This window comes from Spermophilus citellus (genome assembly GCF_964194105.1).
Source record: "Spermophilus citellus genome assembly, chromosome: 2".
Lineage (NCBI taxonomy): Eukaryota > Metazoa > Chordata > Mammalia > Rodentia > Sciuridae > Spermophilus > Spermophilus citellus.
In genome coordinates this window covers 64,834,770-64,857,499 of record NC_138183.1, presented here as the reverse complement: position 1 = coordinate 64,857,499, position 22,730 = coordinate 64,834,770, and the positions used below count along the sequence as shown (strand labels likewise).

The 22,730-nt window shown below is 32.6% G+C and overlaps 1 protein-coding gene across 4 annotated transcripts in view; it reads right to left on the bottom strand.

Annotated features, from left to right (window-relative positions):
- The window catches only part of BRD10 (bromodomain containing 10), a 90,235-nt gene that overhangs the window by 61,644 nt on the left and 5,861 nt on the right, over window positions 1-22,730 (bottom strand). For 2 of the 4 annotated variants that reach the window (XM_081282046.1, XM_081282047.1), the window contains exon 2: window positions 6,275-6,475. The exons of 1 other annotated variant lie outside the window; for it this stretch is intronic. In XM_081282046.1, the coding sequence (XP_081138172.1) occupies window positions 6,275-6,475 (201 nt within the window). Of the gene's footprint in view, window positions 1-6,274; window positions 6,476-7,542; window positions 7,671-22,730 lie in introns of those variants that run through there. One more of the 4 variants, XM_081282049.1, reaches the window with a different exon arrangement.

Genomic DNA, 22,730 nt, shown 5'->3' with positions numbered 1-22,730 from the left:
TGTAGCTATCTCTATATCCATTCTTAAGTGATACACATTGTAGCATTCTATAATAACAAAATACTAGAAATAATCCAAAGTGTCCATCTCATCTGGTAAATGGATACACAGTGATACAGTCACATAATGTAATACTATTATAACAACACTTGCAATAAATGAAATAGTTTAATACGGATGAAGCTCACATACATAAATGTTGAATGAAAACACAGTTGCCATTTATATACAAAAATTAAAGACATGCAAGCAATGTTTATGTTATCTGTGAATATACATATGTAGTCAAAACATAAAAAAATGCATGGAAATGATCATTTTCATGCATGGAAATGACCATGATGAAATAACTGGATCACACTTACCCTTTAACTGTAAACAACCACAAACTGAACAAAATATATAAACCAAATGTTTTCAGACATTGGAACAAATAGAGCAGAACTGTGATCATTAAGATAAGTAAAATAAATGAGGCAGCCACTATAATAGTCCAGTTTTCTGACTAAAGGTATTTTTCAGACTACAAATTCATGGAAAAGAATAGAGAGTCCAGTGGAGTTGAGTTCCAGGGATGGAGATTAGCATTCAGGAAGGATGAAGCACCTAGAAGTTGTAAGATAATTCCAAAAAGAAGAAAGACATACAGAAAAAGAGCTTCATAAATCTATATAAGGGTCCTCTTGAGACTCTGCTGAGTATTAGCCTACGAATAGAATAAAACCCTACAAAGTTTGGCAAAAATGACCAATCATCACTTAGGAAACTTAGTGGAGATCTCAGAAGAATCATGCCATAGTAAGGATGAACTAGAGTAAAAGCTATATTCTAGACTCACTCTGGAACAGCTTAAAACCTGGACTTCAAAGGATTATCAAACCAATCCGCAAGAAACTTAACTGCCTGAAAGAAAAAAGCCCACCTTCTATAAACGGAGTTAAAAAAAACAAAAACAAAAAAAACAGATACCAAACAAAGAAACATTCACAATGTCTAATTTCTAATAAAAATTATTGGACATGCCATGAAGCATAAAAATATAATTAAGACCAGAAGAAATGTCAGTCAGTTGAAAGACCTAGAAATGACAAAGATGATGGAGTTAATAGAAAAGAACATTAAATAAAATGAACATATGATAAAAGAAATGAAGATACACACACATACATATACATATAAAATTAAATATAACTTCTAGAGATGAAAAATATATATGAAATTTAAAAATCACTGGAATGAACACTGCAAAAGATCATTAATATTGAAATTTAACTCAAAGAGGAAAACTAAAAAACCTACGGGTCAGAGAAATAAACTGAATTTCAAGCAAGATACATGTACACACATAATCCCATACCAAGTACACAGCATAAATAGCTAAAAAATAGTAATAAAGAGAAAGTCTTAAAAGCACTTAGAGAAACAAGATCTACATTAAATATAGAGGAACAAAGATAAGAAGCATCAGCAGACTTTTCTAAAACACTGCATGTTAAAATATGTCATGTTTCAAATGCTGAAAACAATTTGTCAATATAGAGTCATAAATATATGTGAGTGTACCTGTATGTGTGTTTTCAATCCTTCAAAACATAAGGCAAAATAAAAACTTTTAGACAAGGAAAAAAATTCTCTAAATCTAGAATTCATTTTTGGTAGAACCATATCACAGGAAATATTAAAAGAAAATTCTTTTTTTCTTTTTGGAACCCAGGGGCACTTAACTACTGAGCCATATCCCCAGCCCTTTTAATATTTTATTTAGAGACAAGGTCTCACTGAGTTGCTTAGGGCCTTACTAAGTTGCTAAGATTGGCTTTGCACTTTTGATCTTCCTGCTTCAGCCTCCCAAACCACTGGAATTACAGAAATTCTTTAGGCAGCAGAAAAATGACACAAAATGGTATCAGATCAATACAAAAGAAGGCAGACTATTGGAAAGGGTAAATGTATGAATACATATAAAATGCTTTTTCTCTTCATTCTTAAATTTCTTCAAAAAATAACCAGCTGTTAAAGAGCATACACAGTAACTGTACTGGAGGTTTGTAACACATATACAAAGAAAATGTATGACAAGAGCAGCATGGTGGATGGGAAATTGTAAATAAAAGCATACTGTAAAGTGTTCAATCATTATTTGAAGCAGATGTTTGTAATACATTAAAACATATCCTGTAATACCTCAAATTACTTAAGAAATTCAAAACTGACCTATCATTAATAAGCCAATAATGGATATAAAATGAAATATTTAAGTAAAAAGGTCCAAAACACTCAATCCATTAAACAAAAACACAAAATCACAAGTATGTCTGTATCTAATAGAATTTCAAATTACATGGAGCAAAATCTGACAGATTGAGAGAAAAAACAAACGGTCACGACACTAAAAATTGTATTTCTGTATATATTACCAATAAATAATTGCAAATTAAATTTTAAAGTGATTTACAATTGCATCAAAAACATGAAAAATATAAGGGAAAAGTTAACAAAATATGCAAAAACTGTTTCACTGAAAACTATAAAATACTGCTGAGGAAAAGTAAACAATTACCTAGAAATTAACAAGTATCCATATATTCTAACTGAAAGTTCCTAAGGCTTATTTCTTTTTCCTGTGTAAATTCACAATATGATTCTAAAAGTACATGGAAATGTGAAGATCTTAATATGACCAAATTTGGGGCAAAAAAATGAAGACTCATATAACTAATTTCAAAGCTTACTATAAGGCTACAATAATCATATAAAAATATTATTAACATAAAGAAATACCTATAAAAGATTCATATATATAAATTGATTTTCAACAAAAATGCAAAGGTAAATCAGTAGTGAGTCTCCCCCCCGCCCCAAATAAATGATACTGAATATCTCTGGGGGGAAAAATAAACTTTACCCTAACCTCACACATCATACACAAATTAATTTCAAATAGATAATAGATAGAACCATAAAAACTGAAATTTAGAAATTTATGGTGGGGGAAAAATTTTCATAACCTTGGTTAACCAAAAAATCCTATGTAGGTCACAAAAAGCACAAAATATTTTAAAAACTGATGAACTGAATTTTGCACACAAAAATTAACTTCAAACAGATAACAGACATAACCATAAAAAACAAAACTTAGAAATGTCTGGTTAAAAACGATTTTTAGCTGGGTATGGTGGCACATGCCTGAAATCCCACCAGCTCCGGAGACTGATACAGGAAAATCACAAGTTCAAAACCAGCCTCAGAAATTTAGTAAGGTCCTAAGCAACTCAAGGAGACACTGTCTCTAAACAAAATATTAAAAAGGATTGGGGGTCTGGTTCAGTGGTTAAATGAACCCTGTTAACAGGGTTCAATCCCTGGTAACACTCCCCACAAAAAAAGGATTTTTTATAACTTTAAGTAAGCTAAAATTTAATTTTTGGGGGGCGGGAGTACCAGGGATTGAACACAGTGATGCTTAACCACTGAGCCACATCCCCAGCCCTTTTGTGTTTTTATTTTGAGACAGGGTCTCACTAGGTTGCTTAGGGCCTTGCTATTGGCCTTGAACTTGGTATCCTCCTGCCTCAGCCTACAGTATCACTGGGATTACATGTCTGGCTAGGTAAGCTAAAATTTCTTATAAAAATCACATACACACACACAAAAACCCCACAAATGGTAAATATCTGTTTTTTCCCCTAGGTTAAAGACAGTACAAATATAGAAAAAACACTGATATTATAAAATATCATTCCTAAGACTTAAGTTCACAACAATAACAAACAAGAACAATCATTTTATCATTCTGGGTCTCAGCTTTTTCCCATATTTTTCAGCACTCTGTTTTCAGTATATATTTTATATTCCCCCAAATGTGATTTATAAGAAGAAAATTACACCAACTAATAAGGCATTAAGCATATGTCTGTGAAAAAATTTAAAAATCTGTCTTTCACCAAATTTTAATATCCTAAATATACTTTCAGCAGCATAATTATTTATTTTTTAGTTGTGAAAGAACCTTTACTTTATTTATTTATTTACGTGAAGTGCTGAGAATTGAACACAGTGTCTCACACATGCTAGGCACACGCTCTACCACTGAGCTACAACCCTAGTCTTTGCCAACATATTTAAACAACAAAAATCCTATAAAGTTCAATGGTTGGTTGTTGCATTTTCAAAGAGATAAATTAAATTCAAAAGTAAAAACTTTTTGCTCTAGAAAAACACTGAAAATAAAAAGGCAGGCAGGTCATGGACAGGAGAAAATATTTATACGACATATACATCTGGCAAAAGACTTGTATCCAGAATATATAAAGAATTTTTACAATTCAATAATAAAATGCACAGGAATAATAAAAATTCAGGATAATGGTTTCTTCTAGGGTATAAGAAAAGTATAGGGAACTTTGCTTATACCTGTGCTTAATTTCTTTTAAAACTGCTGGGTTGTGGGTCCATAGAGTTTCACTGTAATCTTATTTACTCTTTGCTTTATGTTTAAAATATTCTACAATTAAAAATAAAGACATTAACCCTATACCTGAAAAGATAGCTCAATTCATATTAATCCACTAAATTATCATAGTTGTTAAGACATTAATGAACGACTTTTCTCCCATGGTTTATTCTCCCATGCTTATTTGGTGTCAAGGCACATATAAATATATTAAAGACTGGAGAAAGGAAGAAGACTTAGTTAAATTTCTTGTTTCCTACTAGCCATTCCTACAAGGATGCTTAAATATTTCCATAATCACTTCAAAACACTTATTCAAAATATGTTCACTGTTCTTTTTCTACACTGGACTCACATTTTCAAGATTTTTAATTTTCTTTACTGTCTTCCACCCCTTTACCCCACCCCACCCCACCCCTTTTTTTTTTTAACAAATCTTAAGGAAAGCTGCTTAGGAGCACAAGATTTAGAGCTAGAATAGAGGGTTCCAATCTTAAATTCACCATTCAAAAACTGCCTGACCTTGGGCAAGTTACTTATCTCTGTGTGACTCAGGATAAATGTTGAATACATGTAAGTGTTTAGAGCTAATTTGGTCCAGTAGTCATGCTTAATAAATGCTAACCGTTATTTTATCTTCTTGTTACTATTATTATTATTAATACTTTTAGAGTCATTTCTTGTCTCTTCCTTTGTTCTCCCTATATCAAGGAAGGTACCCAAATCCTGTTAACTGTTCCCAGAACAACCTGATTTCTCCCTGTTTCCAGTAACCAGTAGTGAAGGTCAAGATTACTACAGACTTCTTATAAGCCTTCTTTTTTTCCCTAATTCTACCCAGTCAATCTATCATATACTACTGTTAGATTTTTATCCCTTTCCATTTGCTCTCCTGTCCTACAGCAGGAAAGTTCTATGGGGCTCTACACAGGAAAAAAAGTATTTCACAGAGGGTTCCAAAATTTAAAACTGCTATAAAAGCATGAACAGAAAGTTTCAAGGATGAGTTTTAATTCTACAAATATCAAAGCAAATTATACTTATTAAGAAAAGCAAAATTTCTAATGGGGCTGGGGATGTGGCTTAGTGATAAAGAGCTGCCTGGCATGCATGAGGCCCTGGTTCCAATCCCAAGCTCCACCAAAAGAAAAAAAAAAAAGTAGCAATATATTATAAATTGCCTTTGGACTAGCATTAGCAAGACCCTATTCTATCAGCAATCACTCCTACTACAGTTAACTTGAGTTTCACTTACCTCTCTAGGCCCTAATTTCCTTTTGTTGTAAATAAAATGTAATATAAGTGCCATCACTCTATGCTCCCAGTACCTAGAAGGTACCACTAATTGAGCATAACACATTTTCCTGATAAATCCAAAATAAGCTCAGTTAATCAGGAAATGTATATCAGTGGAAGAACTGGTAGAGGTCAATTTATATGTTATTCTTGAACTACATAATTTCTGAAGTTTCTCCTAATTTTAAAGGTCTGTGATTCTATTCTAAAACTACAAATCTACATAAAATTCATCTAATCTAAAATTCCTTTGAGATAGTAAGAGAAATCTAGAAAGTATTATGAAATCTTTTATAGAAATTATTTTTTATAAGCTTCAAGGTAATTTGTTTTATATATTTTTAAACAAATTTCACTGTGCTATTTCATTATGAATTTATACTCTGGTGATATTGCATTTTGGAGTACTATATAAAAGGACCCAGGAATTGGATATGGGTACAGAAAAGTTATGCAACCTACTCTTTGAAAAGTAATGCCTGGAAATCTGAACATCATGTAACTCATTTTTTTTTTAACATTTACCTTTTTTCTTCTTTTGCTCTCAGCTGTTCTTCCTGTCTCAAAACTTGAACCATTATAGATTCAAAAACTCCACTTGTCAAGCCTGCCAAACTTCGAGGTGTTGACCGACGCCTTGTTGAAGTACATGCAGTTCCCTTTTCATCCTCCAATCCATAATAGCCTCTAGATGTAACTGCTATCGTTGTCTTTTCTCTCAAGTGCCTTGGAGAAGAATAAGTCAATTTATAAGGTCAAATCTTTGGGATAAGCAATAAACTCACTTTAACAGCATCTTAAGAAGAATCTTGTTTTCTACCTACATTAAAAGTATTTAGATAAACCTATTTTTTATCCTCCCCACATAATTTCTTTCTTTAATCACATCATATAATTAGTCTGTCAGTCCCTTCTCTATATTTAAAAAATATTAAAACTGAAGTATTAAAGTTAACACTTAAAGCACTATATTAATTCTTTAATGGAAAAATTTATTGTTTGAGATATATTTCATACAACATTGGTATGAGAAAAAGTATAACAACATTTTGGGAAAGAAAATTTACAATGATACATGATACAATGATACTCTGAGGAAATTATAAAAAAAATACAGCTTTACAATATATGATTGTAGGTTGAAATTTGGAAAACTTTCAACTAAATTGTTTAAGAATCTAGGAACCTACATTTCCTCTTCAATCTCATGTCTCCTTCTATGTTTTTATTAATACACCGGGATACTAATCTAATGCTTAAGAATAATGATAAAAAAGTTTCTTAGAAGTTTGCTTAATTATTCATGAGTCCCTTAATGAATTTAAAATAACTGATTAAAAACATTTACAATGAAAAGACAAACAGTACATTAATCTTGGGAAGTTTTAAAAGCCAGGCTAACTACTGATTTCTGAATTAGTATCTATTATATGAGGGTTAATTATAAAAAGCTTCCAGGAAAACATCTGCTCTTCCACTTTTCTAAGATATGCCATAGCCTTTGAAGGTTTTGTACACATTGTTTCCACAACAACAAAATCAAGTCAATACTCAAAAGTAAGCAATCAACATATTGGATAGGAATTTACATGAATTAAATGTTGACCTTATATTTCTCTGCTTTCCTATAAATTGTCTAAAGGTCCACTAAAACATAAATCTTTATGGCATAAAATAACATGTACATGATTTATAAATGAATGTGCATACTCTGGGGATACATATTAAATTTGTTTTTCTGCTCATGAAGTTAGTTTGAAAACCACTATTCTCATCAGGTAGTTTATAACTACCTGATAAACAAAACGTTTTCATATCCACAAAAAAGAATTTGTCACAAATTATTCAACTTCTACAAGATCTTGATCTTCTATTCTTCCAATTGTTATTCCCTCTGAAATTCTTCTTTATCCTCATCTAGATCTCTGGTTCCTTCTTTGACTCATTTGCTGTAATACAATTTAGCCTCTTTTAGTTATTCATGTATTTAAACAGTTGAAACTCAATATGAGTAACTTAAATCATCTCCCATACCAATTATCTTTTCTTTCTCAGGTACTTAGACTTTCTCTTACATCTCAGCCCAAAGCCTCTTTACTCCTTTAACTCCATTATTAAGCACTACAATGAAAATACCTTGCAGTCTGTTTTCTAACTATACACACAACTGGGCTCAACTGTGACTAAGAAGACTTCTTTGAAGGTGGGCAGTTTCCTCTTTTGTTCTCCAGAACAGCAATTTCTAATGTCATTCTTATTCAAAAAACTTCACCACATTACCCACCATCACTTGGAAGTTGACTCTGTCCAATATTTATTTCACAAAAAAATAGCAGTAAGAGCGCCATTCTGAAGTAAGCTCAATTAACTTCCTACTTCTCAAAAAACAAAATTATCTAAATACAGGCTCATCCTTACTTTGTTTAGTGAAAAATGTGCCTCCAATCTTTTGATCAAAAACTAATCACTTCAAAGGTCTTCAGAATTTATATTTTATTAAATATCTTCTGCATCTTCAACTTCTCTTTCTCTAACTGCTAGGTGCCTTTAGCATATAAGCAGTCCAAGTTGTATTCCCTTTGAAGAGTCACATCTCAACTGATGATCTACTTCAACTTTCATTCACATCTCAATCTACTATAATATGGCATTTGTCTATACCTACTCTAATGAAATTATTCTCCCCAAATAATCATGAATTTCAAAGAATATTTTAAAACTCTTATTTTACTCAACCTCTCTGCACTATCTTGTATTCTCTTGTCAAGAACTTGTGCTAGATTTGGCAGAAAAAAACAGTTTTAGGTAAGCAGAAAGAGAGAAGCTACTAAATAAAGACAAAAATACCCATTCATACAACTTTAATTAATTCATTTAATATATTTACTGAGCAACAGGAACTCAACAATGAATATGACAGTTTGTACAAATGGAATGAAAACTATGAACATCCAAGATGACTAACATATTCAACTTGAAACAATGATGACACCTCTAATGAAAACCTTAAAGTAGAAAAAAATTTAGAAAAATTAGGGAAGAGATTTAGGTTAGAAATACTTCATTTTTAACATTTGATGTAATAAATTCTATGGAAACTGTCCATAGAATTTTGTCGTCACAGTTGTGTAACTATTACATCAAATGTTAAAAAAGGAAGGACTTAAAATACTGACTTGGGAGTGTTAGTGATAAGGAAGGCCATAAAAAATAAACAATATCTCAACAAGAATAAGTATAGGGATATAAGATATAAAAGGTATAAATTTAGGAATTATTGAGGGTTATAAATAAGAACACAGTAAAAGAAGGAGATTAAAAAAGATTAAAGGGGAGCTGGAGATGGAGCTCACTGGCCTAGCACAGGTGAGACACTGGGTTCGATCCTCAGCACCACATAAAAAGTAAATAAATAAAATAAAGTCATAAAAAATGTTAAAAAAGATGAGTTACAGAGTAACAGAAATTAATAAATGGAACAACAGAGGCCAAAAGAGAAGAGCTTAAGTGCTTAAATACTAAGTGCTCTAAACTGTTTAATTTTCCATGTAGAATGAGAAAGGATGAAGTAAAAGCCAAGGATTGTGCAAGAAGGCGTTCATTAGTAAAATTCAAGATGGCAACTTTAGTAAGGGATTAAGTGAAAAGAATCTTAGGAGTTAAAAAACATTTCAAAGCCTTTGTTCATTTCTGAAATGGCACCAAATAAATAATGCCCAAAAGAAAAAATGAAGACAACTAGAGCTATTTTTCAAAACCAAATACATTGCTTAGAATATATTTATTTCCTGATTTTGTTTTGAATTTAAGGACGGTACAAAGGTAAATGTAAAGATTTTATTTAAATAGAAGTGGTATTTGAAAAGTGCCTTACTAACTTTAACAAGTTTGGTAAGCATTTTGAGTTGAGTTAGGGCTATTCTTTTCCACATTATTATTACTGCTACAGCTATCCCTTGCCAACAGAAAAATTCAAGCATTCTCAGAGCAGGCAGAACAGAAGTTCCCTAAGTCATTCTCACTGTCCAGATATTCATGTTTCCCACAAGACGATAAAGTTGTGATGAGTCTGCAAAGAAAACAGGCAGATACCCTGGCTGTCTATTTCTGGCCAACTACCCTATATATCTGCCAAAAAAATGATGAGGCTCTAAAGTAGTAAATCGTAAATTGAGGATACTTTCAGATTCAGACAATGGCACAAATACGAAATATAGGGTGAGTCTTGCCCCTGTCTACCTGAAATAATAGATCTAACAGTGATACTGAAATCTGACAAGAGCTGAAATTAGGAGGATGTGACAAGTGGATGTTATAGTGTCCATAGAAAGAAAGCAATGTTACCAACTTCTCTTTTCATTTAATGAATAGGAAGAATATCATCCTTATATTCAACAAACCTATAATTTCTAATGTTTTCTCATGTATTTCTTACGCCAAGTGATCAAACATGGGTGAAACAATTTGATTCCACCACATTATTAAAAAGCTACATATTTCATAGAAGAATAAACATTAAAAAAAACCTGGGGGAGACATTTTAGTAGAAGACTCACTTTATCAGATGTTAAAATAAATTTTAAAGTAATGACAATAGGGCTGGGTTGTGGCTCAGTGGTAGAGCATTTGCCTAGCATGCATGAAGCACTGGGTTCGATTCTTAGCACTGCATATAAATAAACAAACAAATAAATAAATAAAGGCCCGTTGACAACTAAAAAAATACTTAAAAATAATAACTCACCAGAAAATGAGTCAAGAGCACAATGGAGAAAATCTGAAATTAGATCCATATATACCAAAAACATATCCTAAAGATGGTATTTCAAAACAATGGAAAAAAGTAATGTTACAATTGGCTGGAAATTTAAAAAAAAATAAAGTTGGACTTCAACCTCTCTCTTGACCCAAACTCTAGACAGATCCATTCATTCATCTCATTTATTCCTTCATTAAATATTAAGTGCATGGTAGTGGGTTAGGTGTTGGCATCAACATTTACAGGCAAGACTTCTGTTCTTACTGAGCTTAATGACAATAAAGAAGATATATAAAATGCAAGTAAACAAATATGGACATAATATACAAGTTCTAAATTATATACTGTAAGTTCTGTGAAGGATAGTCAAGAATTAGGAAGTTACTCTGAGGAAGTAACAGGAGGAGGAGCAGGTCATAAAACAAAAAAAAAATTAGGAACAGAATATTCTATATCAAGTATAAAGGCCCTGAGAGGGTGGAGTTGTGGCTCAGTGGTAGAGCACTTGCCCAGCAAGTGTGAGGCACTGGGTTCGATTCTCAGCACCCATATAAATAAGTGAAAAAAATAAAGGTCCATCAACATCTAAAAATATATTTAAAAAATAAAAATAAAGGCCCTGAGATGAGAAACATTTTAGCAGGTATGTAGGAAGAAAAGAAAGTCAAAGTCCTTTTACTGTAACCTAAGTGTCAATGAAGCATTTAGTTTTAAGATGAGTACTGATTTCTTTTAATGTCTACTTTAAAAATTCCATTCTGGCTTATCAGCAGAAAATAGAGTAGGAGGAAAAATGAGAAGCAGGATAAGTTAGGAAACTACAGCAGTATTTCAGCAGATGATAATGGCTTATACTCAAGTGGTAACAGTAGAGAAAAATATACAAGATTGATTGAATGATTATTATTTACTTTTGGTGCTGAGGATTGAACCTAGGACCCTAGGCATGCTAAGTGCATGCTCTCACCACTGAAATACACAAAATTTAAAATATATTTTAGAGACAGAAAGCTCACAATTGACAAATTCATATGGGGAATAAGTGAAAAGAAGAATCAGTGAAAAACACTAGCTTTATGGCTAGAAACACCTGGTAGTTGGTAAAATCTACTAAGATAAGGCTTTCTAAAGGTTAAGAAGAAAAAACACATAAACCAAACCAAAAGTTCAATTTTAAACATGTTAAAAGTGAAATAACTAATAAGACACCCAACTGAATATCAGAAACTATTAAAAATAGTAGCCTCTTAACAGCAGGAGCCCCTGGAACTGGTGAGAGAAGGACCTTTATTTTTCATTGAGTTATTTCTTGAACTGTTTATTTTTTGCCACCAGATATATACATTATTTTTTAAATTAATAAACTATTAATAGTACAAACACTAATCACTGGATTGCTAAAAAATCCATATATATAATAGTTACATTTCAACCATTTCCTTTAGATTTATAGTTATTTTATATGCATAATGATTTTTAATTATCTATATTACAAATACTGTCAATCTTATTACTAAAGGTATCTGAATGTTCCTTATTCCCTGAAATTTCTTATGATCCTTTTCTCCAGTCTCTCTCAGTAGAAAAGACCTCTTTCTCTCAATCTTAACAGCTATTGCTCATAACAGCACAGCACTGATTTAGATGCCTGGGCTCTGGAGTCAAACTGGATGGATTCAAATCTGCCATTAATTAGTCTGGGCAAATTAATTTTTCTGTACCCCAGTGTCTTCATTTGTAAACAGGTTATATAAATCAACAATCATCTAGTGTTCTGAGGATTAATTTCATATGCCTAAAGCACTGCAAACAGTTACACAGTGACAATAAATGTTAACAATTATTAAAATTATAATAAAACAATTTCAAATTTTCTGCTGGGTTCTAGTTCTAATCCTTGCTCTAGACTGATAAACCAATTACAGTTAAAAAACACAGTGAAGTAATGAAAACATTAGAAAACTAGTTGTGTGATGTGAAAAGACAAAAATATTTTTAAGGTAAAGTCTTACTTTAAGTCTCACAAACTCATCATGGCATAAGTGATGATCTCAACCTACTTCTTAAATAGAGTTGGAATGGTAACAAAACAAAACAAAATATACCTAATCCACAATGACAAAAACTAAAAATATTTAGGAAAAAGACCCTACCATTCAAACAAACAAAAAAACCACCATAGGGTCCTACGGCTGTTAATGTAGAACAGAAAATGCTGAAATAAAATAATTTTCTGCATAACAACATTTACACAAGTAAAATAAAATCTTATATAGGTGATAAATGGGACATAAAAAAGCATATATGTGAAATCAAAAATTATATTGATCCAGGCAATGGTGGCACATGTGTATAATCCCTCCTGAACTGAGGCAGGAAGAGTGCAAGTTCAAAGCCAGCCTTAGCAACTTAGCAAGGCACTAAACCACTCAGTGAGACCCTGTCTCTAAATAAAAAATAAAAAGGGTTGGGGATGTGGTTTAGTGATTAATGCCCCCAGGTTCAATTCCCCAGTACAAAAACAAAAAAATTATATTGAATTCTGTGTGAATAAATAATATATATGTATATAGATAGGCTAAAGAGGCTGTTATAACAATTACCTCTATATGATGAGATGGGTGATTTTTTTTCAATCTTAATTTTTTGATAACTTCATATTTTCCAAATCTTCAAAGAGCTTTCAACCACACTTAAGTATATAGGATAATGAAATACATAAATGTTAACTATCAATAGAAAAAAAATTTAGACTGTTGATAAAAAAATTAAAATTTCAGCTACTGTATAATTTAAATATTCTTGCCATAAAACTTTTAAAATGTCTTTAAAAAAATTTTTAGTTTCTGACAGACCTCTATTTTATTCATTTACTTATATGCGCTTCTGAGAATCAAACCCAGTGCCTCACACATGCAAGGCAAGTGCTCTATCACTGGCCACAATCCCAGCCCTAAAATATAAGTTTTTTAAAAAAATTTTTAGTTATAGATGGACACAATACATTTAGTTATTTATTTGTAAGTGGTGCTGAGGATTGAACCTAGTGCCTCACATGTGCTAGGCAAGCACTCTATCACTGAGCTACAACCCCCTCTAAAATATAAGTCTTAAAAATAACCAATAGATGTTGAGAGCCACAACCCAAGGGGCCCCAGCAAACTTCCAGCTGCCAACTGATGATTGGCTCACAGAGGCCCCAGCAAACTTCTAGCTGCCAGCTGATTGGCTCCTCTGCTGTGATGCTCATTGGGCTGTTTCCCTGCCCTTTCAGACCAAGCAGCTGCTCACTGGGGGACTTTTTTTGGCCCCGCCCACACGACCCAGCCTATTGGCCTCAAGAGCAGGAGGAGTGGGGGGGTTGAGTGGCTTGTGGGAAGCCGGTGGTGGCAGTTGGGCTCTGAGGGAATTCCTGAAGAGCTCGTGTGGTGCTGCGTGTGTGCTCTAAAACTAAAGTTCGTTGCTTGATAAGTGGCTCATGAATTGTGCCCAGCCAGACTGCAGCATTTGGTGGCCCATATGGGGAAGGAACCCTTGACCTTGGCGTTATCAGCTGCCAGCTGGAAATTTGCGGGGGCCCCTTCCTTCGGCTGTGGCTCTCAACAAATAACCTTTGACTTAAACTTCACTATCAACCAAATTCCCAATCCTAGAATTAGTAAATAGAGGAAAATCACCAATGTACTAGCAATTGCACTATAATCAGGAATTTAGATTAACTGGAGAATATAGGTCTCATAATTGTTCAGAGATACCTTGAAATATTGTTATATTTAATTTTTTTCTTACTACCTTCTATTAGCAATGTTATATACTATTTAAGTCTATGTTCTTTTACGTATTCAATTATTTGTTACCAATATGGGTATTGTCAAGAAAAACTAAGGTGTCAAATTACACGTAAGAGCTCGCATTGCCAATATGCCTACAATTCATTAATAATATTTGCCATAATCTTGTTTTAGTTATTGGCAGACAAACATTTTGAAAAATAACTTGGTAGAACAGAATAACCAGTTAAACAGAAAAACTTCAGATTGGTAAAATTCTGGATTTAACAATTTTTTTTTCTGAGAACTGGAGAGACTAAAATTATTCAAGTATAGAAACAAAACCACTAAACCCAATCTAAATAATATACTGATGTGAATCTAGCATATTACCTATTCTGACAAAAGAAAGTAGTCTTTCTTTTATTTCCTAGCACAACACCAGGATTTCTTTAACATTTAAAACAAAATTTTCCAGACACATTTATACACAAAATCATACACCAAATCTAAGAAAGTCAATGCAAATCTTTTAATTTGGAAGTCAAAGAATAAGATATGCTGAAAATTAAGGGATGAGAAAATACCAAACTGATACTAGTTTTCTCCTCCATTTCATATGTGCTCCTTATAATTCCCTAATTTAAAAGCTTTTAATACAATAACTTCTGATATGGAATATCAGACTATTAGCACAGCATATTAGGCTCTCCTAATACTTTTCTATATTAAACTACACTCTAGCCAAACTAACTGTTGGCTATTCCTTAACTATCCAGTAGTATAATTATATACAGGCTATTTTCTCTTTGCACTTTTAAATATGCTATTCTTGTTGCCCAGAATAACCTAAACATCAACTTCATATCAACTCCTGTCTTTCTATATTCATCTCTGAATTCCTCTCTAGTGTCTATCAGATAATAAGCATTATAAATAATGTTAAATGTAAGAGCTGTATCTATCATACCACATTAACCATCTACTACCTATTATGCTTTTGAACACATTCTCCTTTAAGGGAGAATATGATATCTCTATTCAACTCAAGAAATATCTATTGAACTCCTTTGCACTACAGTTTCTACATATACAAAAATGTCTGAGAAAATCTTAAAATGTAGCAAGGCAAAGAGAAGAGGTAAACAGACAACTTCATTGTCATTTTTTAAAACTTCAAAACAAATATGCACTCAAATGGTGGGTTCCATAAAAACAGAGGAATATACCTAATATATGCTGAAAAGCAGAGATGGGCAAAGAATTTTTCCTGAGGAGATAACAACTCTGTTTTGTCATGAACAACAAGCAGGAATGTGGGCTTAATATAGCAATACTATTTCATGTTGTATATGCCACAAACCCTAAAAAATGCAATGAATAAGACATATCATTTGCCTTTATAGAAATTCTAATCCAGATAGACAGACTGATCCTTAATATAATAGTTTGTGTTTTGTTTTGAAGTGCTATAAACAGATGCAAAACAAAGAATCATAGAGTACAGAGTGGGGGGTGAGGACCAATTCATTCTGTATCAGACTGTACTGAAGAGATGATATTTGAGCTGGACCTCAAACAATGATTAGAATTTACCTACATGTAGGAAGAAAAAGTAAAGGGGCTTCCTAAGTAGAAAAGAGGACATTTCAAATGTTGTGAAATTGTTCTGTATATTATGAAGTTAATGATCAATGAATGAAATTCTAGAGAAAACCAATATCTTATTCAATATATAAGTGTCACTGGCAAAACAAGAAATAAACTCACTTTACTCACAAAGGTATGATGTCTACAATAAAAAACATCATAGTCACTCTTTCAGAGTCCTAGAATAAGAAGAGGGCTGTTTCTAAATTTTTTTTCCTTCAACTTAATGCAGAACAAAACTATCATTTAAAGGTCAGAATTAAACTCTCTTTCTAAACAGTTCATAGTACAATCTTGGACACAATATAAGAATATTCATCTTCAGATACTATTCACATTCTCTGTTATTTCTCTTAAAGGCATATTTTTTCCTTCAGTTAGTTAAATTGAATTTTCTCCACTGTAACCACACATCATCATGACTTACTGGACATTTGTTAAATCTGTGGTCTAAACCTTTGGCTCTTATTTTTTTCTGAGTCTGTGGCTTTCTGATAACCTATTAACTCTTTGTATCTTCTCTCTTAAAAAATTAAAATATGCATACATGCGCACGCGCGCGCGGGCGCACACACACACACACACACACACACACACACACACTACTATGTACTGTATTTGAGCAGAGAAATGGTCATAGATGAACACCTTAAAGACCTATATAGGCTTGGAACTCATACTGAACTATAAAAGAGAAACACAAAATTTAAAAATCATCCAAACAGCTCTGAGGTCAATAAATATAATACTTTGCCCGATAAGTTATCTCAGAAACTCAGGAGGCTGAGGCAAGGGAAATCTCAAGTTTGAGGCCAACCTCAGCAACTTAGTGAGACCCTGTCTCAAAAGATAAATAAATAAATAAAAATAAAGACTGAGTATGTAGCTCAGTGGTAAATCACACCTGGGTTCAATTCCCAGTACAGAAATAAGAAAAAAAGAAATACTTTGCCTGATAATGTGCAAAAGCATTACTATGACAGTTAAACCTGAACCTCTTTAATTATTCACCCAAATCAAAAGAGGAAAACAGAAAGTAGTATTATTACTCACAGCAAATATGTAAGATCATACAAATGAGTTTAAATGGATTAAAAACATAGGGCCCTGTTGAGGGCCACAACCAAGTTAAGATGGCGCCTGGCAGTTTGCCAGGAGATGATGGAGATTCCTTATTGGCTGATTGCTGTATCTAGATGATACTAATTGAATCAAGCTGTGTGTAATCAGTTGATTATATATACCGCTGTTGCCCTGCAATAAAGCAGTTCCTGTTTCAACCTTCAAGTTGCTTGTCGCACCCCCCCCACCCCCCCCCCCCGTTATTTTGCCCAGCCGGGCTGCGGTAGGGCCCAGTGTCTTTGAGTTTAAGCTAAGGCTCCCTTTCATTATTATTTTTTTTAATGGTTTTTAACCTATCACCTCTGTGTAACAGGATTTATTCTTAGAATTAATGTTTTGATATAATTCTAAATTAAAATCAGTTTCTCAAATTATAAATAAAATAGCCTGCCATGAAAATTACTTTCATGTTCTAAACTCCACCAGACGATGAAACTATGAAAAGATTATTTGCCATATAGTCCAACAGTTGAATTTTAACTGTATAAAATACATGAAGAGCTGGAGTTGTGGCTCAGTGGTAGAGTGCTCACCTAGCATGCGTGAGGCACTGGGTTCGATCCTCAGCACCACATAAAAATAAAGTATATATAAGTCACCATTATATACATAAGTCACCATTCGTTACCTTTCATTTTACCGCACTTAGAAAAATTATATCCTTAAAAACACCATCCCTCTATTTACCAGTTACTTTAAGCTCTGTTCCACATTCATCATGTTAAATCTAATAATTGATTTAAAATGTAAAACCAAAGCCTGATGGATGAATACAACATTACCTAAAGAAATAGTCCTGCCCACCACTCTGCCTCCAAAAACTGATCCTGAATTTGGTGAATTTCCTAGAACCAAATCAACTGATAGGAAAAACAGAGGACAACCAAACAGAATTCTATCAGCAGAATCTAAGACTATAGGAAACTTCAGATAACAACCTGGTTTCTTCAACATGATTTTGCTGCAAGAAGAGGGTGGACAGTTTTGACAGAAAGATTAAAAGACATAACCAATCATGATATGTGGCCTTAGAAATTGTGATTAGAAATATATTTTAAAAATACAATTTCTGAGGGGCTGGGGATATAGCTCGGTTGGTAGAGCATGTACAAGGCCCCGGGTTCAATCCCCAGCATCACCAAAAACAAACAAACAAACAAAACAAAAAAAAAAACAATTTTTTAAATAATCAGAAATGTTCACTGACTGTATATATGTTATTAATAAAAATAATAGGGCTGGGGATGTGGCTCAAGCGGTAGCGCGCTCGCCTGGCATGCGTGTGGCCGGGTTCGATCCTCAGCACCACATACAAACAAAGATGTTGTGCCCGCCGAGAACTAAGAAAAAATAAATAAATATTAAAATTCTCTCTCTCTCTCTCTCTCTCTCTGTCCCCCTCTCTCTCACTCTCTCTTTAAAAAAAATAAAAATAATAACATGTTGTTCTAGTTATATTTAAAATGAAAATGTACTTTATCTCCAAGAGTTGTAATCCAAAGCATTTACAGAATCATTTGCTATCAGTGATTTGCTTCAAAATTATACCGAACAGGGGAAATATACAGAAAGAGTAGACAGGGCAAAACTGGTCATAAATATTGTTGGAGACTGGGTAAAGGATGCAGGAAAGTTCAAATATTCTGTTTTGCTTTTATATATGTTCAAAAATCTCTAATAAATAAAATGTTTTGGACAATGTAAAACCAAAGAATGCTTTGTGTAATAGCCTATGCCAAACTCATGATTTTAGGGGCTTCATGCTTTTTCTGAATGATAAAATGGACACCTCATATCACATCTCCTAACTTAATACCCTTCAAAACACCATCCCTCACTATTTACCAGTTACTTAAAGCTCTCTTCCACATGAAGATATCTGCTTCTCATTTCTCTCCCACCATTCCAACTATAACCCAAAACACAAACTTAATAAGTGCTGACAATCATAAAAGTAGTGCTACAGATATACTTCAATAAAAAACTAAATTGTAAAGTGAAATCATACATGAAACAGGTACTATACCCTGAAGCATCAATCTTCAAACTTTATTATGCATAAAAATTATCTAGGTAGTTTAATATTAATTACATAATAGTATAGTACATACTTAGTTACAATACAAGTCATGAAGACAAACAAAAGAGGTTAAAGAGGATAGGTAATTACCAATGAGAGGGATACTATTTTGTTTATTGATTATTTTTAATATCTTCAAATTTTAAAAATCAGATATATAAAAAATTTTGTTTGTGGACCAACCAACATGGAAACAATATATATTTATAATTGCTTTTACGGAAAATGTTTCTATGTAAAGCTTTTCAGATGGTCTATTTCCTTCCACGTAAAATGGAGTCTGTTTTTATTTTTAGAACAAAGATGAGGGAAACCCCTGAACTCACTAGGAATCACTTAGGCAAATTTTGGAATCCTTTACTGTTTTGAAATCCCTTACTGCTAGACAAATTACCACTGACACTGAAAAGCAGTTTTAAAAACAAAAAATATGAAGTGCCAAAGGGGAAAAAATGTTCTACCTGAGCATGTATTTTGTGGAAGATTTTATTTGATTATCTATCTCAAAAGACTGAGAATATGTATTACCATAAAAGTCAGTGTACTGTGCTAAATTGCAATTTCTTTAAAAAACTGCTCACCTTTTTAAAACTTTTGTAAATTAAAACTGTTGTTACTATAAATTGGGGTGTTATCATTTGAAATAAAATTTATATCTAGCAAGAGATGTATCTAGGAGGGAGCTATACTTTGGAGAGTCTCACGTACTAAATAACAACTCAAACATTTTCTGCATTATATTCTGGCAATGTTTTTTCACTGATTTTAACACAAAAGACAAACTCTCACAGAAGAACTACATAAAGTACCCAGAATAGCAAGAAGTTTATATGGTCAAGCAGTCTTATCTCAAACTACTAGCTTGTCTTCTGTATATCCTAACCTTTTCTATCTTTTAGTGGGATACGTACACAGATATTAACAGATGTGAATTCTAAGACAAAATGACATTTAAAAAGACACAAAAGATGCTATCAGAAGAGTGTTTTGTCTGAAGGTACTTTCAGATGGTTGTATTCAAAAGCTTTAAATACTAACATTTGGGGTGATTTCTTAGCACCAGCTATTCCAAGTCCTTAGAACCACACCTAGAAAACCTGTGGATTTTATAATTTGAATGGAATTATAAAAATAACAGCAATACATGATCACTGCAGAAAAAAATAAACATTAGAGTGGAAAGAAAAATTAAAAATCATTTATGGTCCACTATCTAGTTACATATGAGTGCACTACCTCGTAGACTCACAGATACATAGTTTTAAGCCAATTTTTATCTATACAGTTTATTCAAAATTGTAAATATTAACTTCCTTTCAATGAAAAATCTGATTTTACTATAAAAGTGATATGCTTATTGTAGAAAATCTAGGATACACGTATAGAAAAGTTACAAGAAAATGAAAACTGCCCCTTATCTTTCTACTTAGCAACAACCACTAACCACTATTACTAGTCTGTGGTTTTCCTTAGTATTTTTTATCAAAGTGTACATACTGAAAGGTAGCAGAATACAACAGTTACTAATAGGGCATTATGTAAAAATGTGGATGTGTAACCGATGTGATTCTGCAATCTGTATTTGGGGTAAAAATGGGAGTTCATAACCCACTTGAATCTAATGTATGAAATATGATATGTCAAGAGCTTTGTAATGTTTTGAACAACCAATAAAAAAATAAATTAAAAATTTACTATCCTGATTTTTAAGCATGATTAATAGTTACATTCATAGGTCCCAGGTGGAACCCAACATAATGAAAGGTTTGGGTGATACATAATATTTTCATTGGGGCTTATTAGTCTTTCCTCATTAAAACAAAAAACAAAAAAACAAGCCCTCAGGTAATATGAATTTTAAAGATTCATAATATTATGCAAGTTCTTGGGAAATGAAAATGACTATTATTTGTTCTAGGCAAAACTAATTGTATGGAGATAGCCTAAAGATGGTTTGAAAGCTGAATACAACATGAACACCCCCCATAATTTTTTTGCTGCAATGTAAAAATAAATCCAAGGGTACAAATACAATGAGAAACAGACAAGTCAAAATGCATTAGACTTTATTAAGATATTTTAATTTTATATGCAATCTAAATTGTTATTTAATATTTTCAAATATTTTAGTATTTTCAAATGGAATAAAACCCTTTAATAAAGTTTGTAAGTTTATAGTCTTTAAAATACCTTTTACTTATACCAGAATAAACTCTTTTTAGCTTCATTAGTTGCTTTTTCTAATTGAGCTGTTTAGCTTTTAATGTACATTATAAATAGTTTAATCATAATTATTCTAATCATCTTTTTCTTTCAAGTTTGAAAACACCCCTCATAAAATGTTTTGCTTTTGGTTCTCTTTATTAGATGCTGTCCTGGGCAATCTCATTTCTTCAACCACCATCATTTTGCAGGTTAATCCTTCATTAAACATCTCTAGCCCTCATCACTATGCTGAGCTCCTTATGTACCTTTCTAAAAACTCTCAGTTAGATGTCTTCAAGTGAATGCCTCCCTATCATGTTCCCTCAGCATTATAATTACCTGGGCACAAATGATCCAATTTCTCTGGACATCATCATCCCCTCACACCCTATATCCAACAGTTTGCCATGTACCACAGTACCTGCTGACAAAAAGTCTATTTTATATCCTCATTCACTTTTCTATCCCTACTGTTTATTATCTCTTAATGGAATTAATTCAAAGCTTTTTAACTGATTTCTTTCTTTCATTTCTGCCTTGGAACCTCAAAATACTAGTAAGATCATCCTGTCACTCCCTTAAATCAAAAACTGTGATTAATTTATACTGCCTAGATCCTAAATTCCCACACAAGCATTCAAAGTTCTCCATAATTAGCTCTAACTTATTTTTCTAGACTTATTTGCCACTCTTTGTCCTCTTTATCCTATACTCTAAACACTGGGTATAAACCATTCCTCCAGAATGCTCTGTACTCTCCTACTTCTATTTCTTCAAGAGTATGTGTCTATTCACCTATTATCTTTAAGTAAGGAACAAGGTCATGCTTACCATTTTATATCTAGGGCTTTGCATATTATCCAGCACAGAATAGTTAAAATAATTGTTCAATAAACTTCTCAATTTTTCCTATCAATATTCTATCCATTCTTTCAAAAGCTAGCTCCAAACTATAACCTGTTGAATAAAATCTAATAAAAAATTTTAATCTCAGCTCCTCCCATCCACATAGTAATTATGACCTGTCTACACTCTCCTAATACTGTATAACATAGCTCATCACAGTAGACCTAAGATTATGCTCCCCTGGAACATAATCATTTCATAAGCTGAACCAATATTTATTATAAAATATCCAAAAGTGATCTTTGATCATGTTTCCCTAATTTATAGTGTGTGGGGGGTACTAGATGGGATCTCTTTGATTAAGGGATTCCTTCCATAATTTGTTTTAAATCATTTGGACCCTTTAGCAAAAAATTCTGTGATACATCTAGATATATCAATGTTTCAGGGTGCTGTGTAGATACTACCATGACATCAAGTAGTCTGAAAATGAATCAAGTTCAAGAATCACAGCCTCAATGTATTTTACTAACTTTCACACACCTGTAT